Source organism: Dermacentor silvarum, chromosome 1 (assembly GCF_013339745.2).
Source record: "Dermacentor silvarum isolate Dsil-2018 chromosome 1, BIME_Dsil_1.4, whole genome shotgun sequence".
Taxonomy (NCBI): domain Eukaryota; kingdom Metazoa; phylum Arthropoda; class Arachnida; order Ixodida; family Ixodidae; genus Dermacentor; species Dermacentor silvarum.
In genome coordinates, this window is record NC_051154.1 from 213,795,477 (window position 1) to 213,814,114 (window position 18,638).

Below are 18,638 nucleotides of genomic sequence, written 5' to 3' on the forward strand. Positions count from 1 at the left end.
TCACTCCTGAAGTAGAATAAACGCTGTAGTTTTACCGGCTTGAATACTAATGAGGTATTCACCTTAGATGTGGTCGACCCTGTACGGTCGTTAAACGTTAGTATCGCAATGCTCGTCTATGTGCAAAAAATGAAACCTCGCAAAAGTGTGCCCTCACTCAATGAATGTTTCGCCTCTTAAAATGTAGCACATCTTTTTACGTTTTATAGTATTTTTTCTTGTTGGTATTTGGTATTTCTTATTGTTTTTCTGCTTAAGCCTGTTACATTTCTAATATGCCGAATAATCTCAAATATAATGCGTTGTTCACGCGTTAGTTCAATATCACATGTTTACGATGGTTGGTATTGATATGATGTATATATCAGTGAAACAACCAGTAGATAAAATACAGAATAGATATATTAGATCTGCATGCTTAAGAATAGGTAGAAGCGGAAGTTTTTGGAGCAGGTATTGACAAAGATGGCTCACCAAATTGTCTCCGAGCTGATATGCGCTAAATAATGAAGTGGCACTATTTCAAAAATTATGAGAAGGCCTCCACACATGCGCAGGTCTGCTACACAGCCCTGCACCTTTGTCTAGCACAGGCGCCAATGGCATGCCACGCGCGCACGCGGTGTCTGCTGCCAAGTGTTGCCAGTCGGAAAGCATGCTTCAATGTTGTCCGCACACAACACTTGACATGATTGTCCTTTTTTTTTTGGATCTAAAGGGTCCGCTAAAAATGATTTGGTGCCACATATTTGGCCCACACCAGTGCACCCGCTGTTTAACTGTCACTATCACGTTCGAAGGTGACACTAATAGTTTGCCTTGAGGTCTCACTCTTAGCCTCTTGCACTGAAACTAACCGTGGGACATGATGGGTAACGAGAAAGTTGGCTAGTTGTACTAACTCCAACTCGATACTTTAGGCTAAGTGGTCGCTGGGAACCATAATCAGTGTTTTCGCTTTGTGTGTAGACTGAAGCATTAGTTGCACACTAAAGATAAATATAAAGATAAGCTATAGCTTGACAGATAACACCCTGTTGTGTTACGAATATGACAGCATTACAAACAAAGGGCGGGTAATGACGTCACGCGGCGTGATAGGTTATCACAGCGCTAGCTAGAAGCTAGTAAATTGTGTCTCGATAAATGTGCTTTATTAGTACTTAACATATTAATAAATAATTTATGGTAAAAAATACACAAAAAAACAAGAAACCTCCCACCATACCTTGCCGGAGTCACAGGACATCTGAAAGTGAGATATGATATGTTGCGGCTCCATGCATTTGTCGCCAGATACTCCAGTGACAATATACCTGAAGCAGGAAAAGAATGTCTGCATAGCGTTGATGCCAGCCATTTTTGTGAAGGTGCCGTGGTTGAGCGGGAGATCTTCTGAGAATGATGTGTGCACGTGGGTTTCTCTGAGTGCAGGATGACGCCGGCATTCGGACTTGCCACTGCGTTGTTCGTGCTGATGCCGGCGTTTGGGAGTGGGCCCATGTGGAGGGACGTGCTGGGCCTGGCCACCGAGAACTGCAGGCTCTATTGGTGGTCCAACCTGCTCTATTTCAGCAACTACCTGCCGTACAGCAAAATGGTAAACTGGTACTCGCAGGCTGCTCTCTCCTGCTTTTCGCAGTGTTTTTTTGTTTTTTTTATTGAAAAGATTGTTTTGAAGCTTAATGTAAATTGCAACACAAGTACTAAAAATGGCGCCATACATATACGAACAAATCACTGCTTGTGGCTGGGCTTGTTGGTTTATACTTATTAAGGTGTAATATGAGGCTGAACGAAGTAAAGTAAAATGTATTCGAAGAAGTATATTTCGCGGAAAAAGTCTAGCAAGGACCAGTGAAATGGCTCACGTATCTTAGGTTGCAATTCGAGGTGGGCGGCCCGGATGAAAATCGGTTGCCCTCAGGGATCGCTAGACGCAGTAGGGCTTGGAAGCAATATATATTCCTGGGTATGTAGCTACCTACAAATGAGATAGTCCTTCATACTCACCGAGGACGGCCCGATTTCCCAGCATTATGCAGCAACCGCGGGGTCCCTCAAGCCGGAGTACTTAGCCCAACGCTCTTCAATCTTTCACTCTTTGGACTTGCTGACATCCTTCCAAGCGCCGTTCGGCTCTCCATCTATGCAGACGACATTTCTATTTGGATGTCGAATGTGACGCGACTTCAGGTTCGCGCGATGCTTCAGAAGGCAGCCACTTTAACATTATCCTACATTCGCGAACAAGAACTGCAAATTTAAGGTGAAAAGGTTACATGTGGGGGTCATTTACCATAAAAACAATATGTTCATACTTGTTATCCGTCAAGGGACAGGTGATCTCGTACAGCAAAAGTCACAGATTTTGGTAGTGATGAGTGACAGGAACCTCTTCTGGATTTACGTGAATTACCTTAAAAAAACTGCTGATGGCCAATAAGCAAAACATACGGCAAAACCAATTTGCCGTATGTTTTGGTTCCTAGCAGGAAATCAACACACCATATGCTGCAACATTATTAGAGGGTCCTTTTTATTGCATTTCGGTGGTACAGCCTAGCTGTCATCTTTAATACATGCAGAACTAACCTCAATACAATCCAAATAATCCAAGCCCAAACCCTCAGGATATGCCTTGGTCTACCATGTATCGTATAAACGACATATAGCTATTGCAATCGCTCAAGATTACGCAATGAGGACGAATATTGCCATTGAGACAATGCGTGTACAAACCAGACATTCACCTGGAACCTTACCCACCGCCTCGCCAGCTTCCCAGCAGAAAGGTCCCACACGACATTAAGTGCAGCTGTGTTTGCACATCATGCCTTGCTTACATCATGGTACCACCTCCACCTAGGCCGTTCATTCCTCCATGGTGTGTGAGCCGTCCTTAAGTAAAGCACACGATCCCAGGACTCGAGAAAAAGTCTGACTTACGGTCATCTACAGTCAAGCAACTCGGTTTGCTCCTCTTGTATGAGAAACACAGGGACTGCACACACGTTTTTACTGATTCTACTATTCGACTAGTTGAAGTTGCGCTACAAGCCGGCGTTACAATGTATGCAGTCCTCTGATATGCAACTCAGGACCAACTGACATGGGAAATTGTGTAGCTAAACCAACACTTGAAAAAAAAAGGCCACGAGATTTCTTTTGAATGGTTACCCGGCCGTTGCGGTATCACTGGAAATGACGCATTCAAAGCAGCTCGAATCTGGCTTCGGCAACCGGCGTGTGATCACGGGTGGCGGAGAAAATTATCCAACCACATCGACCGCGCAGGCCCACCACGTGGTGCAAAGTTTTGGTGAACAAAAATTGAATAAAATCGGTCAGAAAATGGTGAAGTACGACTTTACCATTCGGCGTCGGTTTCGCCGTCGGATTCGCCGTCTGATTGTAATTTGAATGTACGAGAAAACCTAATTCTGCTATGAGGAAACTCAAACAAAAACCCCTTTTCCACCATTTCTACCAGACCTGCGCGCGTCGGGGCAATTGCAAACAATTAATAAAATAATAGAAAAGGTGCTAGGGCCTTCACATTTTAATATAAGACCAGTTATATGGCCCCTGGAAAAACGTCTTTCCAGCAATGCATTTCAGTTTAAAAGTGATGCCGACTTTAAGGGGATCGGTGTAAGCTTGGTCTTTGTAAGCTGGCTTTCTCACGTTCAGTGTTGCAGTGATTGAAGCCTACTTGCTGTATGCGAACGATGCGATGCGAACGGTTCCCGATAACGCTATCGCGTTCTGCTCTTAAAGGCGAAGCTTAAGCGTTCTCCAATTATTTTTGTTTTGTTTTATGTTAGGGATTGCTTTAGAGGGACTGAAGATGCAAAAGTATACGAACAGGGATTTTTTCTTTGTTCACGGGGTACGGAGCTCAGGCATGGGTAAGTTGGGTAGACTTGCGCGAGGGTAGTTTTCTCGGTTCTCGTGAAGACTTTTTTTTTTTGTTTTGTTTTCGCTATCGTCAACGAGTGTATCAAGCTATGGAGTGCGTAGGCTGTCTCCTGTCATATATCGTGCTAAAAACACAGCACGCGTTATTTTTGTACTGCCGAGAGTGCGTAGCTTTGTCAGACCATGGTTTTGTTTGGCGCTTCAAATATATTTTGCGAGGACAAGCTGTTCATGACAAGTGTAAATAATTTTGACCATTATGAGTAGGCTTTCGCCTCTTCGCCGTCTCGGCAGTATAACGTGGTGCAGTAAAAGGGTTGTAACTGAGAATGTTGGCTCATATTGACTTGGAAACTGCGCAAAAAAAAAAAGGGTGAAGTGTCTAGACAACCGCTAGCGCAGATTATCAAGAGGTATATAATTTGGAAGACGTAATATATATATATATATATATATATATATATATATATATATATATATTCACAGGAAGCCAACAAACAATGACACCAAGGACAACATAGGGTATATATATATATATATATATATATATATATATATATATTCACAGGAAGCCAACAAACAATGACACCAAGGACAACATAGGGGAAATTACTTGTACTTACTAATTAAATTAAAGAAATGATAAATTAATGGAAATGAAAATGGATGAAAAAACGACTGACCGCAGGTGGGGAACGATCCCACGTCTTCGCATTACGCGTGCGATGCTCTTACCATTGAGCTACCGCGGAGCCGTTTTCCCATTCACTTTCTGTTGTTTGTCTGTTGTTTCAACCGTTTTCATTTCCATTAATGAAGCATTTCTTTAATTCAATTAGTAAGTACAAGTAATTGCCCCTATGTTGTCCTTGGTGTCATTGTTTTGTGCTTCTTATGATATGATTAACAATAATCGGGCGCCTCGGTTCCGTTTTCTCCGTTTCTTGTCGTTTATATATATATATATATATATATATATATATATATATATATATTTCTTGTACCCTCAGCGCCAGGAGCATTAAAGAGGGGAGTGGTTACATCAAATACAAAAGACAAAAAAGTACAGTGCAGCAAAGTGGTTAGTAGTACAGAAATAGGTGGCTCTCGGTTATACAATCTTTATCCAAGTGTTCTTGTAGTGCTGGTTAATAAATGTAATACGGTGCATACAGTGCAGTAATACAGTGTTAGGGTAATACAAGACAGTAATATAATTTGATAGTACAAAGAAATGCTCCTGTTTATACAATGTTATTTAATACTGCCATGAAATGCTGATGGTCCACAATAGTAGCGGTAGAGGCGGGTAGGTGATTCCACTCAGCAGATGTGCGCGGAAGGAATGAATGACACATGACATTGGTATGGCGTAATGAAATTCCAACTTTGTTATTGTGATTTAACCTTGATGAAATGTATTGAGGTGGGGAGGTTAGTTCGTCGCGAAGGGAAGGATGATGAAATATCTTATGAAAAAGTGAAAGCCTAAGGCCTTTACGGCGAGAGGCTAAAGATGGCAAACCAAGGTTTAATTTCCTTACAGAAGTGCTGGCAGTTCGGTTATAATTAGAAAAAACAAAACGAGCAGAGTTATTTTGTGCCATTTCTAATGAGTGAATTAGGTTATTCTGAAAGGGATCCCAAACTGCTGCGGCATACTCAAGCTTTGAGCGGACTAGTGGCTTATATAGAATTAATTTTAGGGAAGACGGTGCCTTATTGAAATTGCGTTTTAGGTATCCCAGCATGCGGTTAGCATTTTTTAATTATGTAGGAAGCGTGCATGGACCACGAGAGGTTGCTAGTAATATGGATACCAAGATATTTGTAGGATGAGACAGGGTCTAAGGGGAGATTATTAACATAATAAGAAGGTAGCTGGTTAGAAGTTCTGGACACACGCATAAATTTACATTTTTGATATTTAATTCCATTGACCATGATTGGCACCAAGTAGAAATAGCATTAAGGTCGGATTGAAGAGAGGATGTATCAGTGTCGCATATTATTTCCCTGAAGATTACGCAGTCATCGGTGAATAATTGAATGTTAGAGGAAACAAAAGAGGGCAGATCATTTATGTAAATTAAGAAAAGGAGGGGACCAAGTACCGACCCTTGGGGTACGCCGTACTGTACTCTGCTTGGTTGTGAGTTTGAGTCATTAGCAAAGACAAACTGTGAACGGTTAGAAAGAAAGCACTCAAGCCATGCAAGCTAGAGCACTACACGGGCTCGGGCTAACCCGAAAGCCCGAGCCCGGCCCGGCCCGTGGGCCGGGCCGGACCGGGTAGAACAGTTTTTTCACGGGCTCGGGCCGGGCTCGGGCACGGCGTGCGCTTTTTGACCCGGGCCCGGGCCGGGCTCGGGCTTTCTGGTGGTGTGCATGTAACGTGCAGCGAGTTATTCTCGGGCGTCTCAACTCTGAAAAACATTATTTTTCGGTCTCGTGCCGGGTTCGGGCCGGTTTCTAGTCGGGCTCGGGCCGGGCTCGGGCCTAAGGTAAAAGGGTGGTGGCCGGGCCGGGCGGGTAACGTAGATTATTTCCGGGCCCGGGCCGGGCCCGGGTCTCGCCATAAAAGTTTTGATCGGGCTCGGGCGGGCCGCCCAACGTAAAAACGGGCCCGGGCCGGGCTCGGGCTGAAAAAATCGGTCCGTGCAGTGCTCTAATGCAAGCAGTCTGGGATCAATATTAATTCGATGCAGCTTAAACATTAGAAGATTATGGCACACTTGGTCAAACGTTTTCGAAAAGTCTAAAAATATACAATCGGCAGTTGAAGAGTGGTCAAGAATGACGTTTAGCGTATGCGTAAATAAAACTAGTTGTGTTTCACATGCATATGTCTTGCGGAAGCCATGCTGCAATGGTGAAATATATATATATATATGATCATTTTGCAAATGTGCTGCGTGTGTCAGCTTTGTAACAGTCGTGTCTTTTTGCGACGTGCAGTCAAGTTTTCGCGTTTCCGCACCCTGTGTTTGTAGTTGTATATAAATTCATGTGCCTTCTAACTCTATACCTGTTGATATATAGTCATCACTCGTGTTGTCTAGTGATGTTCCGGTTTCTTCTTCTTTTTTTTAGAAGTCAAGCAATATTAAGCAACTTTCCTGAAGTGGGGTTCATCAGTTTTGTGACATACCGGTCAACAGTTGCCTTAAACAAACGGCGGCAGCAATAAACGACGCATGCGCAAGAGGCACATACGCAATTGTCGCGCGACTGGCCGCTCGAGGCACTTTGCGTGTTTTCGCGGGCTTCTTTCACGCTCGGAAAAACACTTTTACGTAGCATGTCTTGAGCAACAGAAAGCTGTATCCGGTGCTTTTTATGTTGCTCTACAATTTTCTCATTGACACTTTTCATTTAGTTGTAATATTTGAGAAGTTAATTAATTAAGACAAATTATGTATTAAGTCGGAATGAAAAACAATAATCTTAGTATCTCCAAGCGACGGCAAATAACATTACCATGGTTCTGTCCAGCTACGTGGCATTCACATATTTTTAAATCTTAGTGCGTGATAATTGGGACACCCTGTATACCATGCACTAGGTATACATGATTCCAAGTTTTATTAGAATACATGACCTTACTCAGAAAAGCAAACACAATATTAGTTGAACACAGTGACATGCATGCACTGAACATTGAAAGTGGAATTGATCAGAAGTTATTTTTTTTTCGCCAGTGTTGTCGTCTTCCTTTTTACATCCAAGAGGCAAGAAGAGCTTTGGTGTTGATCAGATAACACGCAATGGTTTTCTGAACATATGCAGTAAGGGATTTATATAATTGATAGTGTCCTATAAAACTCTGTCACCTACTTTGCTGATCTGGACTCCGTAATAGCAGTCACTGACTGTAATATTTCGGCAATTACCATAAAAGGTTTCAGCCAAAGTCTGCTCTCCTTAACAATGGTCAGAAATTGACCAGGGTTTTATCTTTATTTTTTAAATGGCGGTCTACGTTTCTGGCGGTGAGATTATTCGGAGGCGCACATTCACTTCAACAAGAGTTAAGAAACGCAGCTTCTCCTGCTGAGCTTCGTACGTCGCCACAGATTTTTTTTTTTTCAAGGACCAAGCAAGTAGTGGACATTTTCGCCCGCTTCTGTTCACGTCAGGCGCCTCGCATGGACTCTGCTCTGGTTTCGAGAGGTAGGACGGGCACCCAAGGAACAATAGTGGCACAACACTATGCAGCAAGCAGTGCATCGCAATTCCACGCCCAGAACTCTCCCTGTCCGCGGATCAGTTTACGATGTCCTCCGCTCCTGAAAGGAAGTGGTACAATGAACGGCGCATACCTGCACCAAAGTAGAACACGTGTGGTAGTTAGCAGCGAGTTAACACCGTGGCGTTCGCTGTTTTACTACTTCTGCAATGCGACGCTCCCTCTTCAAGCACTGTGTTTAAGGGTGCTACTCTGGCTTTTCTTGATCGTTTATTTTCTGTGTTACCTTCAATTTTCGCGTAATTTTGTGTGGGTTTGCAACAGACGCGTCGGGTCGCACCAGGCTCGCGAATGGTGCCAGACGCTCCTGGCGCTAATTCATCCGATGCCATATGCGTCGGTTGAATCCTACGCCTGTGACGATTATTTACACGAAAATGAATGCTTCCCCGCAAGGAACTACAAAGATTATTGCCCTAAAACACCGCATTCAAATGGGAAAACACGAGTGGCGAGAATGAGTGCTCCCAAAAGCAATGAACTGCAAATTAGTGTTACCTGGAATGGCACCAATCCCAGTGCCACCATGTTTTGTAATTGAAAACATTCGCGCTTTCTTCCCCTTGCACGCAACACTTGTTCGGCGTCGCCACTTCAACTATTCAACCGCGAAGAGGTAATCCACCAGTCAAGACATGATCCGCTACGATTATGAAAGCGAATACGCACACATAGCAACGAAACGTGGTCCTAGAACTGACGGGCTCCTTCTGGGAACGACCAGCCGGCCGGAAGTGACGTCAAAATTTTGAGCACAGGCCTGGAAATAGTTCTAGGAAATGCTGGTTCAGCCTGCCTCGTATGGCGGCGAGTTCAGAGAGATACGCTGGGGGTTCAGGTTGGCTACTTACGCGCATGTCTGTCCTGCTTCTGGTAGTTTTGGGCGCACCATGCCAGCTTTGATGCCTCTATCGACGTATCCTACAAAAGTGCTTTGTTTGTCATTACAGCGACTGGTGCGGGCGACCAATATCGTTGCCTGGCGAGAGACCGGGTAATGGAGATGACTAAGTGGTTTATTGTCCGTGAATTGAGCTCGATGCCATATGAAACCGGGATTTTTGTGGTATAGTTGTAGTAAGTTTTGGTTGTTCCATGTGTGAAGCTAACACAGCAATAGGGGAAAATGTTGAGAGCTTGAGTGTGCGAGAAAAACGGGACTGATGCATCAGCGCATAAATCGTGTTGAGTTGGGTCTCAGTCTGTAAAATCGACACCGGAATCATGCGGTGGTCCCATGATGGCACGCACAACATTCCGATTAATGGACTGAAGACGCGCCCATTTTGTCTTCATGAGATGGCAGAACTCAGCTTCGTAGACGAGGCGTGGCTGAAAACTCGACAAGGTGGCATGCATGGTAGTGCACGCTCCACCCTACTTCTGAGCAATGGAATGTATCTGCTGCATCGTCTCTGCAGTGCGTTTCTTTGCGCTGTTGATCCATGGGGAAGAAGAGCCAGTCTGGGTGATTTGCGAGGGCCAGCGCGCGAAGATTTCATGCCTCATGTATAGGTTCCAGACTGAAGGACAAATGAATAGGCCGGTTTGAAGGCCGACAGTGTCCGTACTTGTTTGCTACAGCCACATTTACTTTTTTGTCCTTCGATATTTCTTCTTTTATACGGCCAAACCAGGAAGTAGTAACATCTAGGGCCGGTCGAGGCGCCTGTTTTTTAAGGAAGTGATCAGGCTAGACAGTGCACACAGTAATATCGTCAGCATTGATGATGAAGTAAACGCCACCTGTTGCCAAGCTATTGGCACTAAAGCAATGCTGAAGCGTATTGGTCCGAGGATGGAGCCTTGTGAAACATCATGGTGTGAGGTGAACAATCCCATTCTGCGTGCTCAGCCAGGGCGAACATAAATGGTTCGGTTGCGAAGGAAGGCGTTTGCGAAGAGAGAGAGAGAGAGAAAGAAACGGAAAGAAAGACAAGGAGGTTAGCCAGTGTAAATACCGGCTGTCTACCCTGTGCTGGGAAAGGGCTAAAGGGAATAAAAGGTGATAGAAGAAAAAAAAGAAGAAGAAAAATTCGCACAATAAGCCACCCTACGCGCTGCAACGTTCTAAGTCGGTCGCACAACGTGCATATGCGTCTTGGGAGGTGATGCCAGTGGAGGTTTCCCACTATTGCTTCATGGCTGACATGGTCGTAGGCTTTAGGGTTGTCTATCACCAGGTATGGTCAAAATCCAGCGAGAGCGGCCTCTCACTAGAACATTGAATGAAAGGCGCAAAAACCCATCTTTGGTAAAAATAACGTGAGCCTATTCTCTCTCTAGGCTGATCGAGGTGCCGCGGCGCCTACAGTTTGTTGTAGGTGCCGACCATCGACAGCACCAATAGGTAGGCTTGTGATACGTAAATAGTAGCCGCAGAGGCGGGTTGCAATGCGCACCACACTAACGTGGCCGACATTGTCTTCATTGGCAGTAATGCAGGCGATGACCGCGTCACTGCAATATGATTCAGGTGCGTTTCTCGTGACAGGAAAGAAAAATGAACCTCTTAGCAGATTTATATGATTTTGCAGAATCATTGATCAAAGACTCCCAGAAGCTGTTACACCTTCCTGCCAAAGAGGATCGCGATACCTTGACGCATCTCGCTCTCTAGACGACATTTCCTTGACCTGACACGCGTTGCTCACGTGATATCTGTTTCTACACCGCCACCGTATAGTTGGCGAGGGCATCTAGAGCATTACGATCTTATTAACGCTCCTAATTAAAGGTCTTAGATTTTACAACTAGCACTTCCCACATCGACTTTCGGAGGAATTCAGCTATATCTGTGCGAGGGGATGAAATGCAAGAACACCCAGTTTACTGTGCTCTGGGTGACCGTTAAGGAATCCTAGGTGGTCAAAATTAATCCGGAGCCTCCCACGACGGTGTGTCTACGGTGTGTCTCATAATCAGATGATGGTTTTGGCAATTTTGTGAAGTCTGAGGGTCCGAGCGGCCACGAAGGTTCCATGTCTGGTGCCGTGCCAGGTGCCGGGAGAAGGAGAGGTCCAGTAAGATCAGAAAAGGGTTTTATATACCACTGTACATGGTATTTTATAAGAACGGCTCCATGATATCGCAGCCGTCTACATGCTAACGTCTTTGAATCTTCGAGCGTCTACATCTCCGAGCCTCCCCACAACACTCAAGCACCGTTTTTTTTATCCCTTTAGTTTCCCTCTTTCACTCGACGAGGGAATGCACTTTAGTTCTCCTAAGCCAATGACAATCGTCGACCAGTTCGCAATATCCCGCCCATGATGTGACAATCTTCGACCAAGTCGCAACATCCCGCCAATGATGTGTCTCCGTTCCGCCGGGCTCCACCTCCAGTGTTGTCTGATAGCTCCCGCACACCAGGCAACAGGTGGCACCTTGAAAACCAAACGTCGACGAGGTTCCCACGGGAATGCTCGACGCTGGACCTTTGCAAGAATTTATTTATTTATTTATTTATTTATTTATTTATTTATTTATTTATTTATTTATTTATTTATTTATTTATTTATTTATTTATTTATTTATTTATTTATTTATTTATTTATTTATTACAAATACTTTCAGAGCCCGAAGGCATTACAGAAAGGAGTGGTTAATACATATACAAGTGTGCAATAATACAATTTATGAAAACACAAGTTAACAAAATAAGTAATCTTGAATGGCACTTCTGAACTTAGTGTCGATAATGGCAGCGATGGAGGCAGGAAGGTGGTTGCATTCTGCGCTGGTTTTGGGAATAAAAGAATCATTATATAAGTTGGTTCGGCAAAATGGCACACCAACCCTAAACTTGTGGTCCACATGCGATGAAATGTGCGTCGGTTGAAGAAAAATGTTGCTTTTTAACACTTCAATTTGATGATAAATTTTGTGAAAGAGGCAGAGACGAAGACATTTACGACGTAAGGACAGATCGGGCAGGTTTAGTGTGTTCTTCATTGTGGATACAGAAGCGTAGCGGGAATAATTTGACAGAATAAACCGGTCTGCGCGATTCTGATCAGATTGGAGGGTAGCGATTAATATGGATTGACTGGGGTCCCAGATGCTAGATGTATATTCTAGTTTTGGACGGACTAAAGTTTTATAAAGAATTAATTTTAAAGAACATAGCGCTTTGGAAAAGTTACGGCGCAGGTAGCCAAGAGTGCGGTTAGCATTGTGGGTTACGTAATCAACGTGCATGTTCCAGGATAGGTCGTTAGTAATATTAATGCCAAGGTATTTGTAGGAGTTAACGGAATTCAAGGGGGCTCCTTTAAGGTAATAACTGTGGTTTGTTCTGTGAAGGCGCCGGGTTATTCTCATGGATTTACATTTATTAACGTTTAATTGCATAAGCCATTTGTCACACCATAGAGATGATTGGTCTAGATCTTTTTGGATATTCAGTAGATCAGATGAGTTTGTTATTTTGTTGTAAATTACGCAGTCATCTGCAAAAAGCTTAATTGATGAAAAAACAATACTGTCAGGAAGATCATTTATTTATACAAGAAACAACAATGGGCCCCGTACAGACCCCTGTGGTACGCCGGATGTAACAGAAGAAAGAGCAGAAGAATAATTGTTAGCAGTAACATATTGAGCTCGGTTTGAAAGTCTTTAATCCAGTTAAATACGCTAGTGTCGATATTAAGTTTACTAAGCTGGAAAAGGAGTAAGTCATGAGGTACTAAGTCAAATGCCTTTGAGAAATCGAGAAAAATGCAGTCTATATCAAAACCAAGGTCAGTAGCTATAACTAGATCATTATTAAACGTTAGTAGTTGGGTTTCACATGAAAGCATTTTCCTAAATCCATGTTGAAAGTTATTGAAGAAAGAATTGTTCTCCAAAAATTCAATTAGATGAGAATGTATGATGTGTTCTATGATTTTGCATGGTATGCTTGTCAGTGAGATCGGACGATAGTTATCTGCTGAATGAGCATTACCTGATTTGAGGATTGGGACCACCTTCTCCACCTTCCAGTCGCTGGGTAATGTGGAACACTGTAACGGTTGTTCAAAAAGTTTTGAGAGGATGATTGCTGAGTACACTCCAGTTATCTTTAGCATCTTTGAGTTGAGTAGGTCAGCACCAGCGGAAGAGGAGATCTTCAGATTGTCAATGAGCTTGGTAACGCCAACCCAATCTATAACAATGGGATCCATGGGGGGAAAGTTTTGGTCAGGTAAACGGGGTAATAATGCAGGAGCAGCTGTACTGAAGAAGGAAATAAATGCGTTGTTTAAGACTGTGCAAGACTGGCTAAGCGGAAGGATAGTGTCATCGCTATCAGATAACTGTACGAGTCGCGTTGTTGAACCGCTGACAATGCTCCAAAGTTAGCGAGGGTTTGTTTGAAGTACCGATGGCAGGGGGTGTTATTAAGAAAAGAATGTTTTGCGCACTGAATCGCACAGGTATATTCCTTGTGAACTCGCTGATATGTTGCCCAGTGATCAGTATTGTTAGTTTGCTTTGCGCGACGGAACATTCTTTTCTTTTTATTTGATAGGCGCTTTAAAGAAGAGTTGAACCATGGTGACCGGGGATTACAGGCGATCTTCTTTTTCGTAATATATCGTTCAACCAGATGCAGAATCTTTTCTTTATACATGGTCCAGTTTTCTTCTACAGAATGTTTGTCGAAGTTGCTGATATAGCCTTCTGTAAATAATTCTAACTCAGGTATTATTGAACTTGTATCAGCTCTGTTGTAGTCCCGTATTATTTTATAGTTTTTCGCATTACTGTGTCGTGTCTTTAAGGTAAAGTGAATCAATGAATGATCACTTAATCCTGGGAGGTAAGTTAGCTCAGAAACTAACTCTGGAATCGTAGTAAATAGTAAGTCAAGAATACTGGAAGATGTTGCGGTTGTACGAGTCGGCTCATGAACGAGTTGATTAAGGTTGAAGTCAGCACAAAGATTAAGGAATTGCATACATTCGGAGGAAACATTCTTTATGGTAGTGGAATCGTTGCTTCATAGTATTGTAGGAAAGTTGAAGTCGCCTAAAATAAACAGAGGCGAATTGGGAAACCTAATTATAAGGCTATTAAGGACATCATAAAAATCGTTACAAAAAGAAGATGAGGTAGCTGGAGGACGGTACAGTGCACAGAAAATAAATTCACGATTTGCAAAAGATGCATTAATACAAACAAGTTCCAGAGACGATACGACTGGAACAGCGGAGGATGCGAACATGTCACTAACAGCAATAAGTACACCACCCCCAGATCGAACGTCACGGTCCCAGCGGTATATATTGTAATTCTTTTCACATTGGAATATTTCGGAGTCCTTTATCTTCGCAGAGAGCCAGGTCTCAGTTATAACAACTATATCAGCAGTGCAAGAAGCTATGGCTGATGATAACGCAACACGTTTGCGACGCATTTGTAAAGAGCCGGCGACACATCGTTTCCGTCTTTCTTATCGGTTCTTAGCTATGATGAACTTGAAGTTGCGCCCCCATTGCCCCGCGCGTGCGTCTTAGCAACAGGTTCTATTTCGCGCACTAAGTCGGTAACTGCGCAGTAAGCATACATTTTATTATTCATGATGAGTTTGTTGTATCGCAGTGAACCTGACTGTCCCTTCGACTTACTAAATTCAATTAACATCTTACGCGATTGACGGGTTGATCTACAAAAATCTTAACCAACAGTTATGCCGGAGATTTTAATTTTACTTCGTTGGGAGAAGATCGTGTCCTTGAGCTTCGCTGAAGAGAATTTTGCAATAATAGGTCGGATTTTGCTGCCATTAAAACTGCCTAGTCTGTGTGCTCTAGAAATATCGCCATCGGATAATTGCAAGTTAAGCTGTCTTGAGAGCAAATCACGCAGAAATTAGTCGCCTCTCCCTGATGGTCAGTTTGACAGGGTCCGGAGACTGGCATTCGCGGAAGCCACCGTTTCCAGGGAGGACGGCGGCTGTATTGGTCTCGGAAGGGAAGGGGGAAGGGGGTTTGCGCGTCACCTTCGGCACCGGGCCTCGTCGTAGTTCGGGTGGGTGCTGGTGCTTCACGGAAACACACCAAGAGCGACGTTGCTGTTTTAACGACGCACGAGGCCGATGGCGCATTTCAGCCTGGGGACTAATTGCTCATCCATCAGCCCCAGTTGACGGTGACGCTTCCCGGCTGCGAGAAACGACAAGCGTTGATAGCCCTCCACAGCTGCACGTTTGTCGGTAAGGCCTCCTTTGCCCAGAAGGACTGCCAGGCAACAACAGCATCCCCGCCACCAGATGATGCATCGGGAGGTCGATATGTTCGATGCAGCTCGGCCGGATTGATGCCTGCTTTGCTCAAAGCCACGGGGCCGCTGCTTCCAGGAATGAGGATCTTCCCGCCAAAGGCCTCTTGATAGGTGGGCTCTGACTGGATTGCAGAAATTCAAGATGACAAGCTCCAAGGAGCGACCTTTGTCAGCCACACACAATGCCATAAGCGCTACTCCGAAGCCAATCTCATCGCCATACTCTACCAATTCCAATAATCTGACAACCTCCTATCTAAAGAAAAACCTGAAACGCAAGGTGCACGTTGATCTGGACAGGTACCAAGAACCTTCCGATAATGTGTCCTCCCAAATAGACACAAACGGGGTTTTTGCAAGGAAGCTAAGTAATTATGAATTAGAGCTTCCACAGATCAGGAAGGCGAAGGCAGAACTGGCCTTCAGTAATTCATAGTCCGTAACACTTAGCACAAGAGAGCTACATAATCATTACATAATGCCGAAAATGCCAAATAAACAAATGAGAAAGCCATATACAACTTACCAGGTGCCCAATTTGACTCAGAAGGCCTGACCTATTCTGCATTTCCTCTAGCGCACTTCTAAATTGTGCTGCTTTAATGCTATGGTCCATCTGAGCAGGTGGCCGTATTTATGTGACATACCATTTGGTAAGAGGTTGAAGAGAAAATTAATCTATCGCTAAAGGCGATCCGCGCAATCAGTTTCTAGGGCGCGGTCCTCTCCACGTGCGTGCGGAAACAACCATCCGACGCTTTCCAAAATCAGCTGAAGTAGAGTGCAGAATAACCAATATCTAACCTGGTAGAGCGTTATTTTTAGAAATCGCGAAATCTGAAAAGAAAGCCTTATCCTAACGAAAACTCACGCGAACTATCTAAAACAAGTCGCAATCAAAACTACACTGAGGCTTTTTATATTGCGCCTACATATCTCCGCGAAAAATTAAAAAAAAAAAAAACGAAAACACTGACGCTATTCTTTCTCGAGCGTTGAGCTGTCACGTTTTCCTGAAAGTAAACATCAAATTAACTCAAAATTATCTGCCTCCACCACGGTCAGAAGAGACCAACAATGCCCTCTGCATGCCTAACGGGAAGTTCATAAAACTCAAAGTTGTTCCAAAGTATTCTCAAAGAAATGAATAATAATGAACGCAACTTACAAAACGTACCGTGAAAAAAATCCCTCCTGTCAAACAAAACGCGACTTGTTACGAACTCGCGCAAAAGCGTAGCTGATCAATTTGCGCAACTTGCGCGTGACATTCCAAACTATATGCAACCCTGACACTATTTGCATTCCAAGTCTATACCTGTCGGCGTATAAACACTGCACTTGAAATCGTGGGTCTAACGTGAGCCGAAACGGTTAACAACCTAAAAAAAAAAATGCGGTATTCCTTATGCCTGTCAAAAGTTCAAGACGTAACTAATCTCCCGCAGACTGAATACAAAAGGCAAAACTATTTGCAACCACTCTTCCTGATTTCTCTATTGTCGCACCCCTTTCTTTCAGACGCGCTCGAGGGGGTCGTACGAGATGCGGTTAGGCGCCGTACGAGATGCGATTAGGCGACGATTACCACGTCTGAATCTTTGCGAAACTTTCTTTTTCGCGACGTGCGTCACACCGATCACCGATCTCAGTAAACGCCTAAGCTTGTTATTTGCCCTCCTTCGCTTTTTCACATTTTCTGGCTGGATCTTGACCTTCGCGTATTTGCCCCTGTCGCGTTGGCGCTTCGCAACTTTAATTCTAAGCGCCTCGACCGCGTCCGCCTTTCTCGTCTTGCGCTTACGTCTTTGCCCTGGACTAAAGGGGCTCCGATCATTCCACCAAAATGCTTTTGATCAATAAACGTTTTCTTCTTCTTCTTTCTTCAACACCTGCTCTGACCTACTCGAAAAATAGGTGACGTTCTCCGGCAGGCTAGCTGAAATTGCCACCTCCGTACACACTTGTCCTAAAGGGTCCTCCGTTTCTGAAGCGGAAAAACCGCCGTTATTTTCGCTTTGTGTGTGTGTCACTTGCATCACACCCTTTTCAAAGCCTTCTAAACTAGCCATCTCAGTGCTAACGTTTCCTTCGACAGGCTCGGCTTTTTCACTCTCACCTTGGCCTTCGATGTCGGCCTGACATGCCACACCAAAGTGCCGGAACAAAGCCCTTTTACCCCTGTCGTAGTCTCGCGCTTTCTCAACGGACAAGCAGTTCATGACACACACGACACTTAACGGGAGCAGCGCTTCTAATCTCTCGGTCCACAAGGCCCGACTAACACCCTCTTTCTCACACACTCGTTCACAACCGGCGAGGAAATTAACTATATCCTCGTCTGTCCTGAAAGTGTGGAGCTGGCGTTACGCTATCTGCCATCTAAGCGTCTGAATTCTCCGCTCAATCTCTTCCATCCTAAGAGCGTGCAGTCGCGCTGCCTCTTGCTCGCGCTTTTCTGTTCCTTCGCACTCGCGCCTCTCGCACTCCTCTGCTTGTTGTTTCCTTTCCTCAATCGTCTCCCAAGCCTCGTCAGCTTCCTAGACTGTCACATATTCAACCTTCATGACGTCGACAACTGTTTTCGTTCTTTTTGCGGGGCCGGCGGAAATGCCCAACTCCTCGCAAATTAGGAGGAGCTCCTGCACTTTGAATTTATCCATATCGATCTCGTTTGCCTTCAAACTTCAGCCTTCCTTAAAACTAAAATTCGCTAATTAAAGAAGGTGAATTTCCAGAACGGTGCCCGCCAGAAAACACAATGTTACTCTCCTAGCAACTACCTACCTGTACTACAGAGTTCTGGCGATGTGAGGAGCAAACTCGGGCACTACATAGCCCGTCCTTATCGCCACTATCAGGAGATTGCAGAATTTCTCGCTCTTCGCGCTCCTTCCTTACTACAAAATTTTTCTGGCCTCACCGGTCTCCTCCAATCTCACCTCCTCATTCTGTAAAATCTCCAATTGTTGCATTTAGCCTATCGCAGGACCAACCAAAATGCCTATCGGCTCATAACTTTCGAGGAGTTCCTTGATTTTAAACTTATCCGTGATTATAGTGCACCCTGTGCTTCACCCCCACTAGAAACTTAGCGCACGAGACACTCAATTCTTGGTCTGCGAGACAAAATTATCAACAACACCAAACACAATCACCGACTGCCTGTGCTAACGAGTCTGGCGAAAAGAGAAGC

At 44.2% G+C, this 18,638-nt stretch overlaps 1 protein-coding gene across 1 annotated transcript in view; it reads left to right on the top strand.

The window, feature by feature from the left end:
• LOC119436884 (nose resistant to fluoxetine protein 6-like) overlaps positions 1-18,638 on the top strand; it is a 183,351-nt gene that overhangs the window by 143,092 nt on the left and 21,621 nt on the right. The window contains exon 9 of the mRNA XM_049659939.1: positions 1,435-1,600. Coding sequence (XP_049515896.1) covers positions 1,435-1,600 — 166 coding nt within the window. The remainder of the gene's footprint in view (positions 1-1,434; positions 1,601-18,638) is intronic.